Below are 22,177 nucleotides of genomic sequence, written 5' to 3' on the forward strand. Positions count from 1 at the left end.
TGTATACAGACGAATGCTGGGCCAATTGTGGGCCAGGTCATCTCACTACATCAAGAAATAAGTTGGGCACTGAGAGTTGTCTTCTTAGGCAAAGAGGTCAACCTCTGCCCTCCCGAAGACAAACCAAATCATTTGAACCATCTGAGGATGTAGTGTCTATTTTCCCGGAGATACATTACCTCTGGATAGCATGTCCGCTCCAAGGTTCAGACTGCCTGGCACATGAACCGCTCTTAGTAAGAGGAGTTGCTACAAAATTATGTGAAAATCATCCTGCTCACTCATTCACAGAAAACAATATATTGATTTAACTTTTGTAAGACATGTTTTGTGTTAGAAAGTCTATATGCAAGGGGGTGACAGTGGCCATGAATATTTAGTGATTCACACCAGAGAGGCAAAGGGCCCTCCCCTAATGGGCCATCAGTGTGATTGTGTCACGGCGGGGTCAGGAAAGCACACCGTGTAAACAATGGGTTTGGGTCCAAATGCAGGCTTTATTTAACTGCTGGGGAAAACAAAGTAAAAACAGAAAACAAACAGAGCTAAGACTCTGAGACACAGGCTTAGAACAGATACAGGAATCTGACGCAATGCGGCCACCTCTGGCTGCGTCAATCCACGAAACCACAATTAATAATCCGCCCAGAGTGGCGTGGGGAAGGCGCATAAATAGCCCTCAGGATGGGCCACAGCTGTGTGTGAGTGAGTGCGTGCACAGGTGTGTGGAGTCAAGGTAACGGAAAAGGAGTCCGGGAGGATGGGAGATGGCGACCTCTGGTGGTGAGAGGGAGAACACCAGACGCCAGACCCTGACAGATTGTGACTGTGAGGCAGGTAAGAAAGAATGTGAGGAGATTCAAATAATGGGGGGTTGATTATTTGTATTTAATTACAACACAGTATAATCAAAATATACACAGTGAAGGTCAAAGACACATTACTGAGCACTCTGATCTAAACACAGAGACTTGAACAGTCACACACCTTTGTGCCATTGCTGACAACAGATCCTGTTCATGTTGAAACAAGTAAATACTTGATATTTCCAAAGTATTTGTTGCTTCTTTCTATGGATTCAAGAAAAAAACAGCCCCATCATCAGCAGTCATGGAGCTTATTTTACCATATTCATGTAGAATATCAGCCCAATGTAGTTGAACAGCTTCACAGCTTCTGATGTTGGTACAGCACTCTCAGAGAAAAGCAGTGAAGTCTTCAAGGTATCTGATCACCAAAAAAAAAAAAAAACATCTGCTAGCATGACATCAGGAGCAACTATATTATTACATTAGCAATAATGTTGCCCACTCGTAACTCAAAAAATAATAATAATAACACGATTTTATAGTCATAAACACAAACATACTTCATATGTATTATATAATACAAAAACAATTTATATCTGGGAAACAAAAATTATTGTTAAGCATACTATAAACATCTACATATATTCGTGAACAGAGTATTTCACAGTAAACATTGGTCTAAACATTCTCAGACTCTAACATTCATAGTGTTATAGTGTAAACACTCATATTACTTTTATATCGTATTGTTTTATATTTTATAGAACATTAAAAAACATCCTGGTGTCATGAAACATTTAGATGCAACGAAATGACATTTCAAAATGTTTCACTTGATTTCATACATGTAGTCAGGAATTATAGTTTAGGAAAAGTCTAACTAGTAATGTTACATCACAATAACAACGAACGCAAGTAATAAAAAATGCCTTACTCATCAGAAATGATTTTCTCCATTGGCTCGCGCCGCGTTTCGCATCACATAGCATTGCGTCACATTCTTCTTCTGAGGTAAATTCTGTCTTATTCCTCTCAGCGCGTCTTCTTCCGAAAATGAAAAGTATCCTAGATGGGCGTTTACATTTTTCCGCATCTCACGTGGATGATTATCGTAAGAATAGATCGTGCGCATGGGCATGATCACATTACAGATAATGAGCTCAGATGGGGAAAACTTGCCTCACGTTGGTTTCATAGGGATTACTTTATCAGAGAATATTTGTTTTCGACATGACTTGCATTCATACATTCATTTACAAGTAGACATTTCAAGCTTTATATACATATATTTATCATGTCTGTGAGGCAAGTATTCATAGATTTAGGTTATTTAAGTGTCTGTGAAAAAAGTTGACAGAGACCGAGACGGCAGAGAGCACACCCTGTTGTTTTGTTGTTATTATGACTATACACAAATAAAAGTAGACCCTTTGCAGTTTCAAACAATGCTTTACTTTTATCTGTATGACGTATTTTTAGTTCATTTCGCGGTCATCAAGAAAAAACGTGACAAACCGCACCATTCATATTACAGCTACAGTGCATAAAGTGTAAGCATTGGTGATGTATATGTTCTGTTTTATAGACTTTTAGTTGAAGCTCCCCAGCCCTTCCTTCTTGGCCTTCTCAGAACCATTTGGTTCGGCTATGTGATTCAGTTTGGCAGACGTCTGCCAAAGTTCAGTGGCATTCTGTTTTCCACAGTGCAAGTTGAGAATGCCGCTGTTCTTCGAGCAGGAGTTGCAACCATTCTGGCGAAGGACGTGATAGAGCCTGCCCCCCCGGCCGAGAGGAAGAAAGGGTTTTACAGCCCCTACTTCATCGTATCCAAGAAGGGAGGGGGGCTCAGACCAATCTTGGCCCTGAAGGTGCTGAACCAGGCCCTTCACAAGCTCCCGTTCAGAATGATGACCCTCAAGCACAAGTGCAACCCCTAGTGTCAAGTCCCAAGTGCGACCCCTAGTGTCAACTTCGACACAACATCTCTGTTCCCTCCATCAGGGAACGAGGGTTACCATACGTAGCCAATATATTCTACAGCCATCTATGCAGTAGTTTATTTGTTTTAAAGGGATAGTTCAACCAAAAATGAAAATTATATCATGAATTACTCACCCTCATGTTGTCCCAAACCCGCAAGACCTTCGTTCATCTTCGGAACACAAATTAAGATATTTTTTATGAAATCCTAGAGCTCTCTGACCCGCCATAGACAGCAAGGGTAGTACCACAATCAAGGTCCAGAAAAGTCGTAAGAACATCGTTAAAATGGTCCATGTGACATCAGTGGTTCAACTGTAACTTTATAAAGCTACGAGAATAAATTTTGTGCACAACGAAAACTAAAATAACTTTATTCAACAATTATTCTCCTCCACGTCACCCTAGGGTGCCATTTTGGAGAGTATCATGACGCATGATATTTTCCTGCACGTAAACAACGCATGCTTGTGATGCTGCTGACACGGAACATGCATGCGCTGCATCTTGTTAACATTTAGAGCAGAGCATGTGCATGCGTTGTGATACTAACTTTTTGGACCTTGATCGTGGTAGTACCTTTGCTGTCTATGGAGGGTCAGAGAGCCCTCGGATTTCATCAAAAATATCTTAATTTGTGTTCTGAAGATGAACAAAGGTCTTACGGGTTTAGAACGAAATGAGGGTGAGTAATTAATGATATAATTTTCATTTTTGGGTGAACTATCCCTTTAATAAAAGTCTAGTTTCAATTAGATCATCTCATCCACATTTCCCTGACCCACCATGACAGCATTGGAATGGTATTGAGTTTAGATGTAATTTATAGCAGTTCTCCTGCAGATGACTGCACAAGTCTGTCTCCTTGCAATGCACTATAGTTATTTACGATTACTCCAAAGCACTTGATCTACAACGATTTTCAGGTACTCCTCAAGTTACTATGCTTTTGCAAAGCAGCCTATAATTTAAGTTGGCCCGTACAATCAGTTCTGTGATCTACTTATGGCTTACCATGCTTTTGGGAAACACTGCCCTGGTTTATACTTAGATATCTGATATTTAAACTTTGTCCAATCACTAACAAGTCTAAAAATGTCAACAAGATGCATTTATATAATGAAGACTAGGCTTTAAGGTCCTTTTTTACATGAAACATACCAGGCATTTTAGTGGAACTTTGTCAATGTCTGTCAAGTGCCCCTTCGGGGAATTAACCATAACTCCTTCACTTGCATCAATAAAAGGCTGTTTATCAATGAGCTGTCAGCTCTAGGACAGATGCTGCATTCTGTTCAAAGATACAATGCTGCTTCTACTTCATGTAAATATTACAAATGTAAGTGATGTGTGGCAGTGTGCAGTGCTTACTTGTTAAATTTTGCAATAAAGATCTTGATGTGGCTGAAGTCAGGCCTTTCGGCAGGGTCTTCAGCCCAACAGCCTTCCATTAAGATGGTCAGCTCCTCACAGTGCCGGCTGTTATCTGTGGTAGGCCTGAAGTACAGCTTCTGGCCATTCCGTACCTTCTGGATTATCTCTGAAACAAAACCAAACCAAACCCTTGTCAGTCATGTGCAACAAATCAGTTTTAATGTACTTGATCTTTGGGGCTTTTACCTTTGGGACTGAGATCCATGCCTTCAACATAAAATGGGCCGTTCCTTAGTGCTATCTCCTGTAGTATGATCCCAAAACTGTACACATCTCCTTTCTGGGTTCCTTGGGGCGGATACCTATCATATATCAGCAACTCTGGAGCCGTCCATAGCTTTTCTGAAAAATCAGTTTGGTAAGCAGTCACTAAGTCTGGTCACATTAGTGATTTTATCAGCACTGGGCAAAAGTCAACTGATGCTTCATGTATGAAAATAGAAAATTTAATAGATTCTTACTTGCGTACAGTGCATGTGAGTCTTCATTTTCACAACACGAACGGAAGCTTGCCAGACCATAATCTGCGATTTTCAAAACGAAGCGGCTATCCACCACACAATTAGATGATTTCAGATTGCCATGGGAGCCAATGTAACTGTTATGCAGATAATTCATTCCCTGGGAGCACAGGCATTAAACAGAACATTATGTCTTTACCCACAGTTTATGGGACAAATAGAACAGAATACACATTTAAAGTTAAACGTGTATTCCATATTATATTTCTTAATAATACTTCCTTGTACACTTAAAGCTTTAAGAAAATTACTGGGTTGACAGAAGCCAGATAACATATTTCATGATTACCTTTGGAAGACATAATAGAAAAATAAAGATTAAAGTTTATTGTCTTTCACATTAAACAGCAACTGTATTTAATTTAATGCATATATAAATAATAAATATATGATATATATTTAATACTCAGGATCAACAACTTAAGGCAAGTATGTCTGTCAGCCATAAATTCAGATGGCCTTGGCCTACTAAATTCAGACAAGTGCTATTTTTAAATCAAACAATGCTTTTAAAGCATTTTTCCATCTTAAAAGCCAAAATATGTTTTGTGCATTTAAGCGACAGTTTACTTTGTCGTAGTTTCAGGCCAATTTTCCAGCAAAACCCAAATGCTTTTATGTGCCTGGGCTCTCAAGTACCTTTGACACTGAACAGAGGATTGATTTACTTTAATGGAGGGAGAATTTAGAGAGAAATTATTTTCATATATCTTTTCCAAAACAATGTCATGTTATCTTTGATGCCAGGCCATTTTCTTTTACTAATGGGGCTCCTCTCAGAAAAGCAAATAATCAAACCAACACTGCTTTATGATTCTGTTTCCCATCTGGCTTTTTAAACAATACATTAGACATTTTAAAAGGCACACCATATTTACTGGATTACAAAAGTGTTGTTTTTAATTTATAATGTTTTTAGTACCAGAACTCATTTGACTAAACTAAACAATATATTAAAAATATCTGTGAATGAATAGGGCTGATGTATATTCTGTATGCACATTTATAAAGGTTATTAGTGGTCTCACAAACCTTCACAATGTCATTAATCAGTGAGTATCGAAACATCCAGTCCAGGTTGATGCTCTCATTTTCAAGGATGTCCTGTAAAAGAACAAACTGAAATTCAACACTGCAAAACATCTGAATATACAGACTTCATTTTCGTACAAGCAAATGAAAAATATAAAAATATATAAAACTTTGATTGATGATTTAGATGATATATCATAGACATATGATAGATCATAACAAACAAGGTCATTAATATGGAAATGAAGTAATTGCAATAACATTGTAATAGAGACAAATGTACAGTTGCCTACTTCCCAGAAGTGGACAAAACAAAATGCACTGTAATATTAGCAATGTAAATGTCATCCTTTTAATAAACAATTCACACTGCCTGCGATCACAGAGTAATGCTAATAAATAATTAACAATAATGTTGTTGGTTAACAAAAAAAGTTATTTTAAGCATGAACTTGAGGGTATTTACCTGTAGACTTCCCCTGGGGCAATACTCTGTCACAATGCAGATGTTTGGTGGATCGATACAAGCGCCAATAAACCTCGTCAAATGGTTGAACTGCACATCTCTCATCTATTAGTAACAACAAAATTAGTTTTGAATTATAATCTGTATGATGCTTGATAGATTTTTACTTATTCTGAAAATGTCAAAGACCATGGCTAACAATAAATTAAAATAAAATAAAATAAATGTTTTTCTCAAGTTTCCTCAACAGTTTTTTTTTTCTTCAGACCATGTCTATAACAGCATGGTAAAACATTTACATCATGGAGCTACAATGAGTGTCAAAATCTGTATGGGTTCATGTAAACTTTTCTTAGCATAACCTTTGACCTCCATAACACTGAGGGCAAATGTCAGTGAGAACGAAGAAGGAAGTTTCCACTGCCCTATCTTACCCCCAACCCCCTATTTGTCTTTGTCTGGCCATTTATTTCACTTTGTCCCGACAGCTAAGTAGACCGCCAGGGCCATGGTCTGCAGCGATGACACTTCAGGGATGCCTCCTGTTTTACCACACATGCACAAGTCATGCAGCCCCTCACATTTCCCATCAAAGCTGAGCAGGTTAGAACTGGCCACAAGTCAGCCGGTGTTATCAGCTTTCCCTCGGAATAAGGCCATCATAATAAACTTAGGCTTCAAATAAGCCTGTTATGGGAAGCATGGACTCACTGCATGTTTTTGTTTTTTTTTAGGCTCAGACTCATCACGGTGGTCTCAGATATACAATATCATTCCTACTATTTATGCTTTGCACAAACTGTGCATAGCGTGTGAATTTTCTGTATGTATACACAGAATACCCTAAATGTCCAAAAAGTATACAACAGAGGACTATTTCTGAGTACTGAGAACAAAGTAGTACTGTATCCCACAATGCAACGTACTCAACTTTGTATTGACCTTCCATACCCAGTGTGACAAAAGAACTGTAGCCAATTTCAACCATGATTTGGTCCGTGATGGTTTGTGGTGGACTATGTGGTTTATCAGAAATTATCTGTGTGAATGTATATGAGTGTAGCGGTGATGCTTTAAGAGGATGAATTAAAAAAATAATATTAAAAAGCATACAAACTAGCTGCCAAAGCCATAAAAATGTGTGGGTGGTGGGTTTAGATAAAAATAAATATCACAATAATAGTGGCTGTTGGGCTAGTTGATGACTGTGACCAATACCTAGTTACTATATATCATTCAGATTTTTAAAAAATTGTCTTTTACTTTATTTCTTTAACATCCATTTCCTGACAATGTTCTATGTCTGAAGTTAGTATATCCTTTCCAAAACACCTTGTAGAAATCCAAAAATTGCCTAACCCTTTCTATGGCCTCATATTGGCTTCCCAGCCCCCTCCTGCATGTGTGTGTATTTATGTGTGTAGAAAAGGGGGAGGGTGGGTATGTGTTTTAACCAGCTTGAGCAGCAAGGCTGTCAAGTGGGGTCATAAACGATGGTCTAAACACATACATGACATGCATACCTTGTCTTCTTTTCCAAAATACAGACACATATTTATACAAACAGGAATTTAACAAAAGACATACAGAACCTCTCTTGTGATTTAATGTGTTCTCTTACATGCTTTAGTTCAAACAGCACTTGTCTGGTGAGCTCAATCCTCTTCTTGTTCACATGTTTGATAGCCACGAGGTTGCCCTGTTGTGAAAGGAAACAAGTATTAAAGATAATCACATCTGAAAGGTAATAGTAAACTGCCATGATGGAAAATTGATATAATTGTTATCTTCTTGTTGTCTTATAGCTGGATCTCAAAAACATTATTGCTCAGAGGTGCTCTTTCATAGCTCATGAGACAAAATGAAGTTTTAAGACATTTGAGTAATTATGTAATTGATTTATTTTTGCATTTTAGGGAGAACATCTGAGGCAAAGTTACTTGAATTAAATGCCAATGAAACTGAGAACTCCATTAAGGCTCCTGAGCTATAAAATAACCTTGAAGCAATAAAAAAAATCCACTGTGTATGTGAACAAAGTAAAATAATCTCTTTAACCGTATATACTGATACTAAAATAATGGCATGCAAAATAATGAATTTGATCATTTGCTTTGTCCTTGTCAATGGCCACAGTGACAGCAAAAATATTCAGCTGGCTCAGTGGACATTTGATGCCTCAGTGTCCTTTTTAGCTTACACTGTGGGACAAAGAGGTGACAGTGACTTCTTTGTTTATACAAAGTACATACATTTTTCACATTTCCTCATAATTAAAGCTTTTCAGAGAAGTGCTCTAATAGTTCTTGGTTGGTGACCAACCAAATATATTTCATTTTGCTTTCAAACATGGGCTACGTTCCAAAACCTAGTGGGCTGCCTACCTAGACAACAGTTTTAGGCATGACACACTCCAAACAAGCATGTAACAAAAATATGCTGCCATATTACATTGCTCTCTGGAGTATTCAACTGTGATTGGTCAGTAATGGCAGTCTGCAGTCTATATTCTTCGATAATGACACTACACTGTATAACTGACACAATATTAACATAATAACAGGTACAATAAGGTACGGTCTTGCCACTTATTACACAGCTTTTCACCACATAAATAATTATGGGGACAAGAGATATTGATTGTCAGTTGCAATATTCTGTGTGTTATTCCCCCAAAACAACCGTCATCATTAGCAATGCCAAATAATACACCGCTCATCTGGGCATCTGAGGCTGGCACTTCTTTCACATCTGTCATATTACACCACCATGCTGTCTCTCGTTTCATTCAAACGCAACTGCTATCATCTTGCGCCTCAGCTAACATAATGTCCACATTTTATGTCCTCGTCATTAATTATGTGGAGAAAAGCTGTGTAATTAGTGATACAGCTGTGCATTATGCCTTAAATGTCTGTCTTATCTGAACTTTTGTCTAGTCTCAAAGCTTTGTTAGGAATTGTTTTTCTTTGCGAAAGCCTTGCATTTAAAGAGCTATTAAAATATTTCAACGCAAATCAAATTTCGTGTCTAATTGTTTACTTCTGTAGTCACGTTATAAGAGGGAAAATGTACATTCAGCCGGTTGCTATCACAGAATAAACCGCTTCGGAGTCAGGGTGTATTCAGCGATAACAACCTGCTGGATGTACATTATCCATTACTTATACTATATTACTATATATATTATATTATTAGAACAATGAAAGTGTCATGAAGCTTAATTACAAAAATTCTCTAATACACCTGTACACTGCAAAGTCTTTTTCCTCCATCTTATGTTACTGCCATTTTAACATTTGTGATCCAATTATTGCAGCATAGCACACATAGCAATGAGGATCGACTTTAGAAGCTGCAAAGCTGCATTAAAGTGTGATCTTAAAGCAACATATTGAGTTGGTAGTGCACCCACTCTCCATTTCTCCAGTGAATACACATGTGTGTGGGTGTGCAGCAGAGGGAGGATGTCAGAAGAACTCAGGCGCACCTTAAAATAGCCTGTTTTTGCAAATAGCTGATATTTTCCATGCGCAGTTATCAAGGACCCATAGCTGGAACCTCTCTGAAAAGGAAATACAGAGAGAATGCAATACTAACATGCATTTAAGACAAAGTAATTTCATTATGCACATCAGAAAAGAAAACATGTATACGGTGGGCTCCAAAAGTCTGAGACAACTGTTTCTGTTATTTAGATTTGATACAATATTGTTTGATGCAAATTATATTATCAGCATAGGATTTGGAGTGAAAAGTTAAATTTTGTTCAAATTTAAAGGGGTCATATGACATTGCTAAAAAGAACATTATGTTGTTCGCATCATATGACCCCTTTAATTATTAAAATGAACAATTACCTCCTTTTATATACAGCTCACATGGTCAGTGTCACAGTTTGTCACAAATCTGGTTAATCTACAAACAGTTACATTTAACCATTTTAATAATAATATTCCATCATTTTACAAAACTTAATTAAAATTTTACTTCTAGGTTTAATGGGGAAAAATCCTGGTACTTTTGGACTCTACTATAGTTTTAGTTGACTAAAATATACAAGAAATATATCTGAAGGTGCATTTTAATGCTTCACACCAAAAGTTTTTTCCAAAGACTCTGAAAACGGACATTAGCTTGATTGAGTTAAAGTGGCACTCATTAATATACAGAATAAAAAAAGAAAAACATTGAACATCTGAGAATTAGATATTTTTGTACGAGGAGAAGAAAAGCATTAAAAGCTTCATTTAAATAACATCAGGGGAGTAGAATGAATCATACATTCAGTCCAATGATGTGGAACAAATTTGGAAAGGTATTCCGAAATGTGTAATACTGTATACGGTGGTCTGGAAAATGCATTGGCCTTCAAAACGCATGTTCCAAGTATGAGGCCAAAAGAACCTAATAAAAACCACTGTATATGTGTTTGTGTGTGCATGTGTGTGTGTTTACTAGGAAAACAGTAAGTCTGCTAATAATCCACAGCAGATCATGATACATGATGTGCTTTGTGTAGGAGACCAGGCAGTCAAATTGGAGCTTATTTGAACAAGTATTTAATACGAGTCTGCTACTATAAAACTGAAGAATGTGTAATGTGTCAAAAATGTGTAAACTATAAAGATTTTGATTTCTGATCTGTGTCTAGTCTAGTTTATTCTATTTATCTCATATAAATTCATTGAAATATTACAGGGTATTAAACCCATTTTGAACTGTTTTGGCATTTGAACAGACTCGATTAGGTAAATAGGAGCAAACCTGTGAGCTTGTCATGAATTTGTTTATTCTCTATTTTAAAGAGGAAGAGAATTCAGATTAACTAAATCAGGCTACCTTTTGTGACCAGCTAACTGACTAAGGCATCATTGTAATTCCCAAGGAATGCCGTTTTAAATGGACATGGCAAAACAGTGCCAGGAATTACAGCCAAGTACAAAAAGGCATTTTTATGAGATAAATTAAAACCATATGGACATGGGCTGAAACAGGAGGAAACCTCTTTTATTCGACGTTGTTTATACAAAAACAGAAACTCAAAGACATTTTGTCTTTTAAATATAGATTTGATCCTTGCTCTTTTAAAATCTGTTTAGAGGTGGCCAGCCGGAAAACAGATCAGTTTTATGCAGCTTTATCCAAAATATGAGAATACCCGAGAGCACTTGTACCTGGGAAAGAGTGAGACGGCTGCCCGCACGTTTGTGATATTTGTTGGGACTTTCAAACTGCAGTTCCTCCCACCGTATCCTCCAAAGCATCCCAGCTAACTCTTTCTCCAACTTTAGTAAAAGGTGTAAAACACTTCCAGATGGCAGAGTGTAATACTGCAGCGTCTGCATTTCAACAGGGTTTTACTGATTTAAGAGCCACCCTGGTAAGCCCCAAAACAAGCACCTTTATTTGTTTTTGTGGACCAGATTTTGGAGGCAGAGATGGAAAAAACCTCTGCAGGATCTTTATATTAAAGAGCCAGGTTCAAAAATGTATGCTCAGCTGTTTGTCAAAGGGAAAATCCTTGTTCTAGAATGCTGAAATTCTTTGAAGCGTCGACTGAAGGAAACATCGTAGATTGGAAACTGTTTGGATTGAATGGCCAGAAATTGGTTTTACAGCACAGCAGTAGAAATATCCCGAATAAACCATATAATAATGTATAGGAAAGTGGATGCAAACAGCATGTTTCTATTTTGAAAGCTTGCTGGTGTTGCTTCATATTTGATGTGGTAAGAGTGTGTGTGGCTCTTATGAATATTACATTTTCACATTTAAACTGTTTTTCTATCAACATCGCTCACTGCAAGTGTATCTGTGGCATTTTTTTTAATCTGCATGACTCTTTCAGAATGTGCACACTGCTTTTTTTTTTTTTACAAAAATAGTCCATCTCACTAGTGTGCTACATTCTAACTGAAATCATATAATTTCATATAATCAGTATCACTAATACAAACACTAATAACTCAAGCAAACAATCATACAATCGAGGTCATTGATTATTTCTTCTTTGACACTGATTTCAAATCTCTTTAACATGTACGGCATTTCATATATAGGCTATATACGTATTGTCACGTGTGTGTTTCCGTTTAGTTTCTGTTTGCCCCAATTTGGTCTAATTCCTGTTTCCTGTTCTCGTAATTAGTTAATCTTCGTTCATTTAGATCACCTGTGTTGTGTTAATCGTCTCGTTTGCTCCTTAGGTTTCCTGTCTTTATAAGCCCTCAGTTTCTGTCATTTCCTTGGTCCTGGATTAATGTTATTTTCCAATGGTTTACGTGTGTTAATGCTTATTAAAAACTCCTTTTCTTCTACTCCTTCACCGTGTGCAATTACTACAACCACAACCCCGTGACACACATGACTTAATTTTGCTCTGTTCCTTACACAAAATATTTTTAAAAATTATTTTATTGTATTACTTCAAAAGACTAAACAGAAATATATCCCACAATTCATATTCATTCATTTAATTTGTGGTGTCATGTTTGAAGCTCGATCCACCCGGGGCTCCCATCCACTTTCATTGTTTGGAAAAAAGCAGCATGCCTTTAACATTTTGCTTTTAAGGCTCTCAGTCACGTTCAACCACAAGATTTATATTGACACTGTGAGATATAAAGGTTTTGACAAATAAATAATAAATAGACTGAAACACCCTGTGGTTAATATTTACCTAAAATAATTAATTGTAGATTAATTGTAGATGTTTTCAGGCCAAGGCAATATGTCATATTAATTACAGGACTCCACGCAAGTCCTATTTGGTCATGATTTCCATGTAAAAAACCATCAATGGTTCTTCTTATTTGCACCAGCATGGCGCCTTTCCTGCTAAATGTTACATTCTTAGTTATATCCATACCCTTGCCAACAGTTACTACTGTAGCACCAAAGTTAACCAATGTTTCATTAAGAATTGACAATACAATCTTGGTAGAACATGGTAGGAGTGCCATGAATTTGATTTCCAAAAAATGCATTCAATGTATATTACTTCTGATAAAATAATCTCCCAAATGTATTAATGTAAGGTTAACATCTATGATGTTTACTTTCAAAAAATCAAGCAGACAATTCAAGAGCAAGCAGCATAGCAATTCCATTGCTCTTGTTACAAAGCTTAATCATAGCAGAATGATGTCAATCAGCTTATATTCTTACTTGATACATGCTATGTGTGTGAGTGTGTACTGCATGTGTGAGTGGGTGTCCTTAAACATAATTTCCATTTTAGAGACATTTTTAAACCAAGTTCAGAGAATGACAAGTCCAAGAATAAGTCTACCTCTGCTGCAACTGCTATATTTATTCTAGTAGCCGTGAGGAGCTAACATCAATATTTGTCTCATAGTGTTGACTATACTGGACATGAGCCCATTTATATAACCCATGAGTCAGCTTCTACAATTCCCTTTTCCACAAGATGTCGTTCCAGACTATTCAGTAGTATCCTCTGGTTTTAGAAAAAAAAGGGAATGTGCTAAAATTGTAGACTGTTTTAACCGACCTTAAGGAATTTAAGTAAATTGAAAAAAAAAATTGAAAAGTATATATCTACACGCACAAGACTTCACAAAAGATTTTGGTTTTCCTGATATCAGTTTTGACTAGGGCCGTTTTGACTAACCGTTAGTCGACCAGAAGAGGCTTAGTCAATCAAAATTTCATTATTTACTAAATCGCAGAAAAAAATCCACAGGAAGTGGTGGTCACTAGTCCGTGACGGACAGATCATTAACAGCTGGTCTATGTGGTAATTACAGTACATCAGTCAGAACATCCAAATGTTCATTTCGATCATCGACCTCAAATGTGGCTTATCATCTGAAGCATGTTAAGTAGCAGCACCATTACAAGCTTTATGCATGCGCTTGAGCACTGACAGGCTATAGGCAATTAAAGGCTCATTGTTACGAACTATATGGTTTATTAATATAAACGTGTGATTAATTGACTAATCGCTTAAAATGAATGACTACTAGTTGACCAGAAAAATTTTTAGTCGAGAGCAGCCCTCGTTTTGACACATGTAGGTGTCAGTGGAGTATGCACACCTGAAGAGCGTGACTTAAATAAAAATTAACATTCTGCTTGAAACACCATGTTTGCACTGATTTAAATTCAAGTAGAGTTGTGGATGTTTTTAGGCTATACATTTGTGCACTACATAAGTAAAACTGACATACTATGTGATGCATGCAGTTACACAATTACAAAAGCAAACCACCCCCTATTCACTTAGAAGACGCTTGAATCCATAGTGACTTACAGATGGGAAGCTTCATTAGAAAATTGTTATAAGAGCTAATAATATCCATAATATGAAAGTAGACTATAAACAGAGTTTTCTATTTATTTGTGTCTGTCTGTATATTATTCCACCCTTAAGACTAAATACCATAGATCTTAAACAAGTCAAAGTATATAAAGCCTTTTAACAGTTAAATTATTCATTAAAAAATATTCACCAACTTTATTTTTTTGTTGTTGCTGTTGGTGGTTGTTTGCTTCTTTTTTATTTTTATTTTTTGAAAAACCTTTCTTCTATGATTTATTATTATTATTATTATTATTATATAGGGAAACTTCAATATAACATCTGTTGTTAACTGATAACTGCAGATATTTAACTAAAACTAAACTAAACTAACTATCTAAAATCAGTCATTTTAAAAGTGAATTTGTATGTAATTTGTTTCATAATCTTGTATCAGTTATAATCCAAAAAAACTCCAGAAATATCTGTAGCTTACTGCAGAAATTGAGTGCCCATCATTTATAACATATTACAAATCCTTTCTCGCTATAAAATGCCTACAGAAATTTCATTATGATTTCAGGTAATGAAAAGCCAGACCTCTCAGCAGCATTTAACACATATTTAAAACCCATTCCACAGATTTTCTCCCAAAACCAGTTCAGAAAATGCACCATCCACAGATTCCATCTGGGTCTAGTCATAATTGAGGCAATGAGGTCAATAGGACAGCCTAGTATTTATTGAAAATATTGTCTGTCCAAGTGAAACAAGCACTGAAATATTTAGACTATCTGCATTTGCCTCAGAAAATGTTTTCACTTAAACAACTGCTGAGCGGTTACTCTGGCAACAATCATGTAAATTCCACTCTGGCACCTATAGAAGCCTTTCCCGTAAATCCTCTGAAAAAAAGAAACTGCTGCAGGTTTGAGCAAGTCTTCTTCCTGTGAACCCTTAAATAACACCTCGGTGTTCAACATATTGTCATTAATATGAAAACTAAAATAATTGCAGTAAAACTTGTAGTAAAAAAGAACACACCTGTAGATGAGAAAACTAGAGATTCCAAAAATGATGAGGGCCAGTCCAGACCCAACTGCCACTATTCCAAGGACAGGAAGATGATCTGCGGAATTCAAATAACAATTGTATAAAACTTTTAATTCAGTAACTGACTTGTTGGGTACACTAAAGACGAATTCACAAAGAATAAATCAGGCCCGCTGATAGCATTTATTTTGATTTATTTTATGCTTGATTCACTTAAGAAATTATGCAAATCACTTAACGGTGAAAACATGCCCACAAAATCTGTAAAATGCAGCTTGCACTGTGCAGTTCCTGATTTTAAGGGGCTGATCCAAGTGCCAGCTTGTGGAGGATGCAACAGACCCGTCAGGTTTTACTTTAGTAGGACTGCAAAGCATTGTGCGAAGTCTGCGATCCAGGCACTTGAGTCGGCTCTTTAAAATGCTGAAAGTGAGCTCATCGACATTGTGCATCTGGATATATGCCAACTTATACCACTCTTCTCCACCATTTGATGAATCACTGCTGATACTATGAATAGAAAAGGTACCCAAACATCTTTTTTCCAATAAAAAAAAAATAGCTATACAGTTTTGTGATGTAATCTACAGTGACTCTGATTAATGTAGAAAATACATGTATAGTGCTTGCTCTCCGGCTGAATGCTGAAAACTACATCATGTAGAAAGTCCACAGGTGACAGGTTGAGTCAATCAAAAATGAAACCAAACTGAAAACAATTTTAATTCAGTTGAACCCATAAAATTGAGTAAAGTGTCAGATGTGTGAGTTTACATGAAAAAGGTCCCCACCTTCTTTGCATGGTGAGAATCCACATGGTGGGTAGTCCAGGGGTGGGCAACCCTTTGGCCACTGAATTCTCTCTGTTGGGGACCACAAGATTTCTTTAATGGTCCCATTGTAGTGACCGACAATCTGTGTAACAAAGAATACTCATAAGTATATTTACAGTATAATTTACTGTAAGTGGAAAAACATTTTAGGGTAAGGCCGGTTTCACACTTTTGATAAAATAAATATGATTTCACACAAAAAGTGCTAAAAATGCACACAATAAGCATGTCTAGTGTGTTTTAACAAGAATTGGAGTATATCAGAAAAGAAAATGAAGAATCAAAAAATATATACTGCATAGAAGATTAGAAGTTTTTTTAAACTTGTTTTTAATTATTCAGAAAGTATTATAAACCAATATTAAAAAAAACATCTAAGTATGACTGAAACGACATGATCAGAGCTGTTTTTGTTGTTAACCTTTTCCATGCAAATCCCAATGTTAACAAACTTTCAAGACTTTAAAACTTACAAGTTTATAACTGACCAGCTTCTAAAAACAAATTTATAGCTGTCTTTGTAAAGAAACATGTAGCTTTGGAGCCGCTGCTGTGACACTGTTCAAATGCTTCCAGTGTGAATACTCTCACTAGTCTGCAGATTCAGAGACGATGTAGTTATGCAAAGCTCAAGCCTTGACGCAAAGCTCAAGCCTGCGGTGTGAAACAGACGTAACACTTAATTTTCCATGTCCTTGTTACATGTTACATATACTTACTATAGTAATAACAGTAAATTATGTGTAATTACACACAACTAAGTTAAAGCAAACCCTAATCCTTACCCTTTAGATAATATACAGTTTAATATTACTCAGTACTTATATGTAAAATAATCACACTGCAACAAGTAAACCTTAAAATAAAGTGTTACCAATTTCAGTTAAGAAAACAACATATTGTATTACAGCACATATATAAAAGAAAGATACCAAAACCTGCCAATCAGACTTTTTTTTTAGTTTATGGTTTGTGGTGGAAAATATTTAATCTACATGATTATGGTAGATGATGTTTTTCTGCACATGATTCAGAGTGCGTATATACAACACTGGACATACTGGTAACATAAGGGGTAACTATAGCAACAATGCACGGATAAGTATAGAATTTTCATATTTTTGTTGCAACAGACCTCTCTATCTTAAACGAGCCTCCCGGTACATTTATGAATGAACAAGTCAAACTGGAAAATGAACAAAACACGTACAATCATATGAACACATGCTTTTGATTAGGACAGAATGGCATATAAAGAATTTCATTTTTAAGCAACACATTATTTGGTATGCCGAGACATCCAACCACAGCCACATCTCCAGTAATTATGGAAAATGTGGCAATTGGGTTAAATTAGACTGTTGTTGTACATATGCTCAAATCTTTAACCACTGTTATTTATTGTCACCACGTATCTCAAAAAGATTTTCATTACAGAAACATTTCACAGGAAAGCTAAATCATTCATAATGTTACTTCTGATGTTGCAAAAGCAGACATCACAAGTACTAACGCTCATACTCAGGGTTTCTGAAAATTTTATTTGTCAGCAGCAGAGACCTTTTGATTCCAAAGGTAAACTACAGTATTTTGCCGGGGGGTTTTTTTAAGAAAAAAAAAATGTTTACAAAATTTTGTACACTAGAAAATGTGTTGATGCCTAACAGCCAATTTATTATATAAACAGCATTAAATGTATTTCCCAAAACAGTAGTTTGTCATTATTTATCTTTAAATAAGCATCAATTTGTTCTGTATTCATGAGTCGACTGAATTTGGGACATTGTACTTACTGCGTATTGTCCAGTTTTCAGGTTAGTCATTCCCCAAAGGCTAAAGTCTGTGTATCTGGCATTGTTCCGATCTGTGCTAACAAGGCCAGTCACCCCTGTGATAAACAAACACAAACCCAGGGATCAAATAAACATTTCTTTTCGAGTGTTGCTTTCAAAGTTATAAAGTAAAAAGGTCACATATTGTTTCATTTTTGTGGCCAACAAAAATGTCTAAGACAAAAATATTGCTGGGAGGAAGCACTTTCATAGGACATTTACTAGAGTTCTCATTTGTTTTATGTATGATCTGTTTTTCATATTTTTATAAATAAAAATTAAAAAGAGACAATTGTTCATACAATACAATAAGAGTATAGAGATAAAATTAATGTGGGTAGCATGGCTCAGATCTTTTGTTGCTGGAAGAATTTGATTAGATTTTGTGGACACTGGAATCTCTTGTTTAAATTTCTAAAAGAGATGTGTGAAAGTTTAATATCTGTTACAATGCACTTCAGAAAATATCAATTATGATTTGTCTTTTATCAGTATTTAAAAAAAAAGGTTAAGAACCCGAATTGTAAAAAAAAAAAAAAAAAAAATTTTAAGACCTGTTAATTATTAAGAGAATCTCTCTTAAATATATCTTGAATTATGTTTTATTCTTTTTGAAAACTGAAAAATACGGAGACCCGTACACGTAGGGAAAAAAACAACATATTGTGTCTGTGAAGAGAAATGTTTAAATGTACTGAAATCAAGATCAATTTAGTTGAGAAACAAAATCATGAGATATGTTTTCAGTATGTTTAAATATTTTACTGAAAAGACTGAAAAAAATACTGATTAAGAAAAATACTGTTTTGCAGTGCATTCACTATTCTGCCTATTCCTGTTTGTGTTTGGCACAGTGTGTGTAGTTTCCTCCAGGGAGAGGGCTCAGCAGATGGGTTGTGTATTAGAAACAGATTTTCCATCCACAAGCTAGTTGGGACATGCTTTAAATCAAGGACTCTGACCTCTACACTCCCTGCAAGAGAGGCTGCGAGTTTACCGAAATCAACCTCAGAAGAGCTCTTACAAGTCCTCTGCTCACTTTAAAAAAAGAATCTGAGCGGAGTTGCCAAAACACTCCAGCTTGACACTGCTGTTAAAAACGTTACTTGTCATCACATCCTCAAACTGTGAAGGGCTTAAATGTTATAATCCGCGATCATCTTATTGATACAAATGTCAAAGCATCATAGGTTCATATTCTAAATGCTTTTGTCAAACATGTATCTTTGAATTGGTAAATCGAGAACACTCAACACACCCCAGATCCTGCGGTTTTGCATTCTCACAGTTATGTTGATTCCATCATTCTGAGACACGCCGTCTGCTAACGCTTCACTGAGGGCTTTTGCATATAGCACAAAACCATCATGGAAACAGCCGGCAATAAAATCCATCTGAGGAATAGGAAAACAGAGATTTATTACAGGGAAACATCAAGAAATCTAAAACTACATGTCATCCTGTACAGACATGGGGAGCGTATAGGGTAAGATATGCCAGTGAAGGAGAAATAGGGTGAGGTAAAACTAACAGGGCTGTCCATTGATGAAAAATGTAACTGAATTAATTATTCATCTGGCAGACCTAATTTATCAAATTATAAGAAAGCATTTAAACCATAGAAATATGACTTGTCCAAAGCATACAGCTTGCCCAGCTATTGAGACATCCATGGTAAGCTGAATAATTTACCTTTTCCAAGTAAAAACATAACCGTAATTTCAAATAAATGCTAAAAAATATCTATTCATTTTTTATAATTAAAATACTGTCACGTTATCACAACTGTTCACTCCGACATACCGTGACCCCAAACAGTATAAGCCACATTTGAAAATTGTAATGCCATTGCATTAGACAACAAATATAAAGTAAATTAAATTCCAATGAAGTTAATGAAGTTTCAAGTTATAAAGCAACAGATTCAAAATTCCTCTGTGACTGTGTTATCTTGAAGAGATCTAACTTCATACATCTGCTAAAATCACCTTGGGAGAGGCTGGTTAAAAGTCATTGCAAAAATAGCTCAGTAAAATTAAGCTAGTTAGCTCTAGAATTTGTTTGCAGATGCCAGTTGCTTTAATATTTTGTTTCTAATGCAATGACATTTAGATGTTTTAAGTGTGTTTAAGAGCTTATGTGTCCAAATATATTTTAGAGAAACTGCAGACATCGAAACAATTCACGATAGACTGGATTGGTATATAATTGGTATAATTATTGCTAGCAGAAATTCGATTTTTTTAACTTTCTCATAAATTGCAGTACATTTTAGTATGTACTCAGAGGCTTTAATGATTCATTTCCTGAATGTTTTCATTTGGCAGCTACATGTGGAGCTAGGGTTTCAGGGAGTTGTTTCCGACTTTTGTCAAAGGGTACAGCTGATTCAGGAAAATGGGACTGACATGAGGAAGCCAAACTTATGATTCAAGTGCTTTTTAGTGTCATATCTGATCTTGCGGTAAAAGGAAACACAGTTTAGCTACCAAAAGCCTATAGAGCTGAACAGAATGCTCAATATTTTCAAGGCAGTGATAGAAGGCCAAAAGAGAACTACGCTAGTCTGTACAAATGTTTTGATTAAATCTGATGTGACAGATGGCTGTGCATATATGCCAAAACCTGATCTTGTTTATGAGCAACTCACCATTGAGGGTTCCAATTTTACATTAAAATCCTGCATTGCTCTCTTGTGGAGTTCTTTGCGAAAAGCGGTATACTCAGGGCTGTCTGGCTCCCGGTACGTTACAATGAACACAGACTAGAGAGATGGAGAAAAAAACAGATAGCTAAGAGTCATGAAAAGAACACAACATGATTACCCCTAGGCAAATATTAATTTCTTGACACAAGAAGTCGCTGAGAATTTTGACAACTGTTTTTTTTTAACTCACAAAAACTCACCAAAAATTTAAATTCTGTCATCATTTACTCACTTTCATGTTGACATTGTCTTGTCCTGTACATTATTCTTGACTTGTGCATAATTTAAGCTTAGTGTGAAGAACAGACTAAAATTTAAGTCATCATTCACTGATAACACTCACTTCTAGAAAGTGGTTAAACTGAATCATTGACTCAATGAGTGAACAAATCATTCAGACTGGTTTTGTGAACTTAATCAACTGATTCTAAAAATTATCACACAAGTTAAACTGTAGTCTGTTTTTCACACTAAGATATTGCATGTCTGTAGAGCACTTACAGTATAGAACATAGTCATATAGACCAGGGGTTTTCAAACTGGGGTCCGTGACGCAAAGCCAGGGGGTCCGCAAAATAATTTGCTATACCGTATTTTCCGGACTGCAACTTGTGTTTTTTATCTTCTGAAACATGCTATGATTTATATTCCAAAGTGACATATAATGCATTAATGTCAAATAAGTGTAAACACTTAAAAGTGGGCACTTCAAGGTTTATATAGCTAAATATATTTCTCATGTCTGTTTGACAAGTAGACTGTATCGCAGAGGGTTTTTTTCATTTTTAGGAAGTGGTTCACATAGACCAAGACGGCAAGCGCATTTTGTTTGTTTTCTTTATTTTACAAAAGCACAACGTTTCTCTGTCATTTTGAAGGTACACAAATAAAAATAGACCGTTTTGAATGATGTCTTGCTCTTATCTGATGGATATCACATTTTTCCGCTGATATAAGGAATCCAAAGTGTTCGCGCTGGCGCCTCCCGCACGCACACAACATATCAGTTCTAGCATTGCAACTTGACATCACAGCCTCATCATCAGCAAACTAAATGAGACAACTAAACCTACAAAAGGTATTTGGTGACTCAATTTAACTTGTCTGTTGTACAATATGTAGGTTTTGCCGGTCAGCGTGAGCATGCCGTGGTGTTTTTCCAAACACTTTTTTTGCATATGTGAAGGATGCTGTTAGATATTCGGACATGAGAGAAGTACAAAGCCTTCTTTACATAATAAGTA

The 22,177-nt window shown here is 36.1% G+C and overlaps 1 protein-coding gene across 2 annotated transcripts in view; it reads right to left on the minus strand.

Moving 5' to 3' along the window:
• The window catches only part of LOC107746469 (atrial natriuretic peptide receptor 2), a 56,787-nt gene that overhangs the window by 19,056 nt on the left and 15,554 nt on the right, over positions 1-22,177 (minus strand). The window contains exons 1-13 of one of the 2 annotated variants that reach the window (XM_016560690.1): positions 20,877-20,989; positions 19,485-19,620; positions 18,188-18,282; positions 16,353-16,476; positions 15,552-15,637; positions 11,420-11,539; positions 9,733-9,807; positions 7,864-7,941; positions 6,243-6,347; positions 5,777-5,848; positions 4,685-4,844; positions 4,410-4,565; positions 4,161-4,329 (exon numbers count right to left, since the gene is read on the minus strand). In XM_016560690.1, coding sequence (XP_016416176.1) covers positions 4,161-4,329; positions 4,410-4,565; positions 4,685-4,844; positions 5,777-5,848; positions 6,243-6,347; positions 7,864-7,941; positions 9,733-9,807; positions 11,420-11,539; positions 15,552-15,637; positions 16,353-16,476; positions 18,188-18,282; positions 19,485-19,620; positions 20,877-20,912 — 1,412 coding nt within the window. In that variant the 5' untranslated portion in view covers positions 20,913-20,989. Of the gene's footprint in view, positions 1-4,160; positions 4,330-4,409; positions 4,566-4,684; positions 4,845-5,776; positions 5,849-6,242; positions 6,348-7,863; positions 7,942-9,732; positions 9,808-11,419; positions 11,540-15,551; positions 15,638-16,352; positions 16,477-18,187; positions 18,283-19,484; positions 19,621-20,876; positions 20,990-22,177 lie in introns of those variants that run through there. The other variant, XM_016560691.1, reaches the window with a different exon arrangement.

This window comes from Sinocyclocheilus rhinocerous, unplaced genomic scaffold (assembly GCF_001515625.1).
Source record: "Sinocyclocheilus rhinocerous isolate Xijiao unplaced genomic scaffold, SAMN03320098_v1.1 scaffold739, whole genome shotgun sequence".
Taxonomy (NCBI): domain Eukaryota; kingdom Metazoa; phylum Chordata; class Actinopteri; order Cypriniformes; family Cyprinidae; genus Sinocyclocheilus; species Sinocyclocheilus rhinocerous.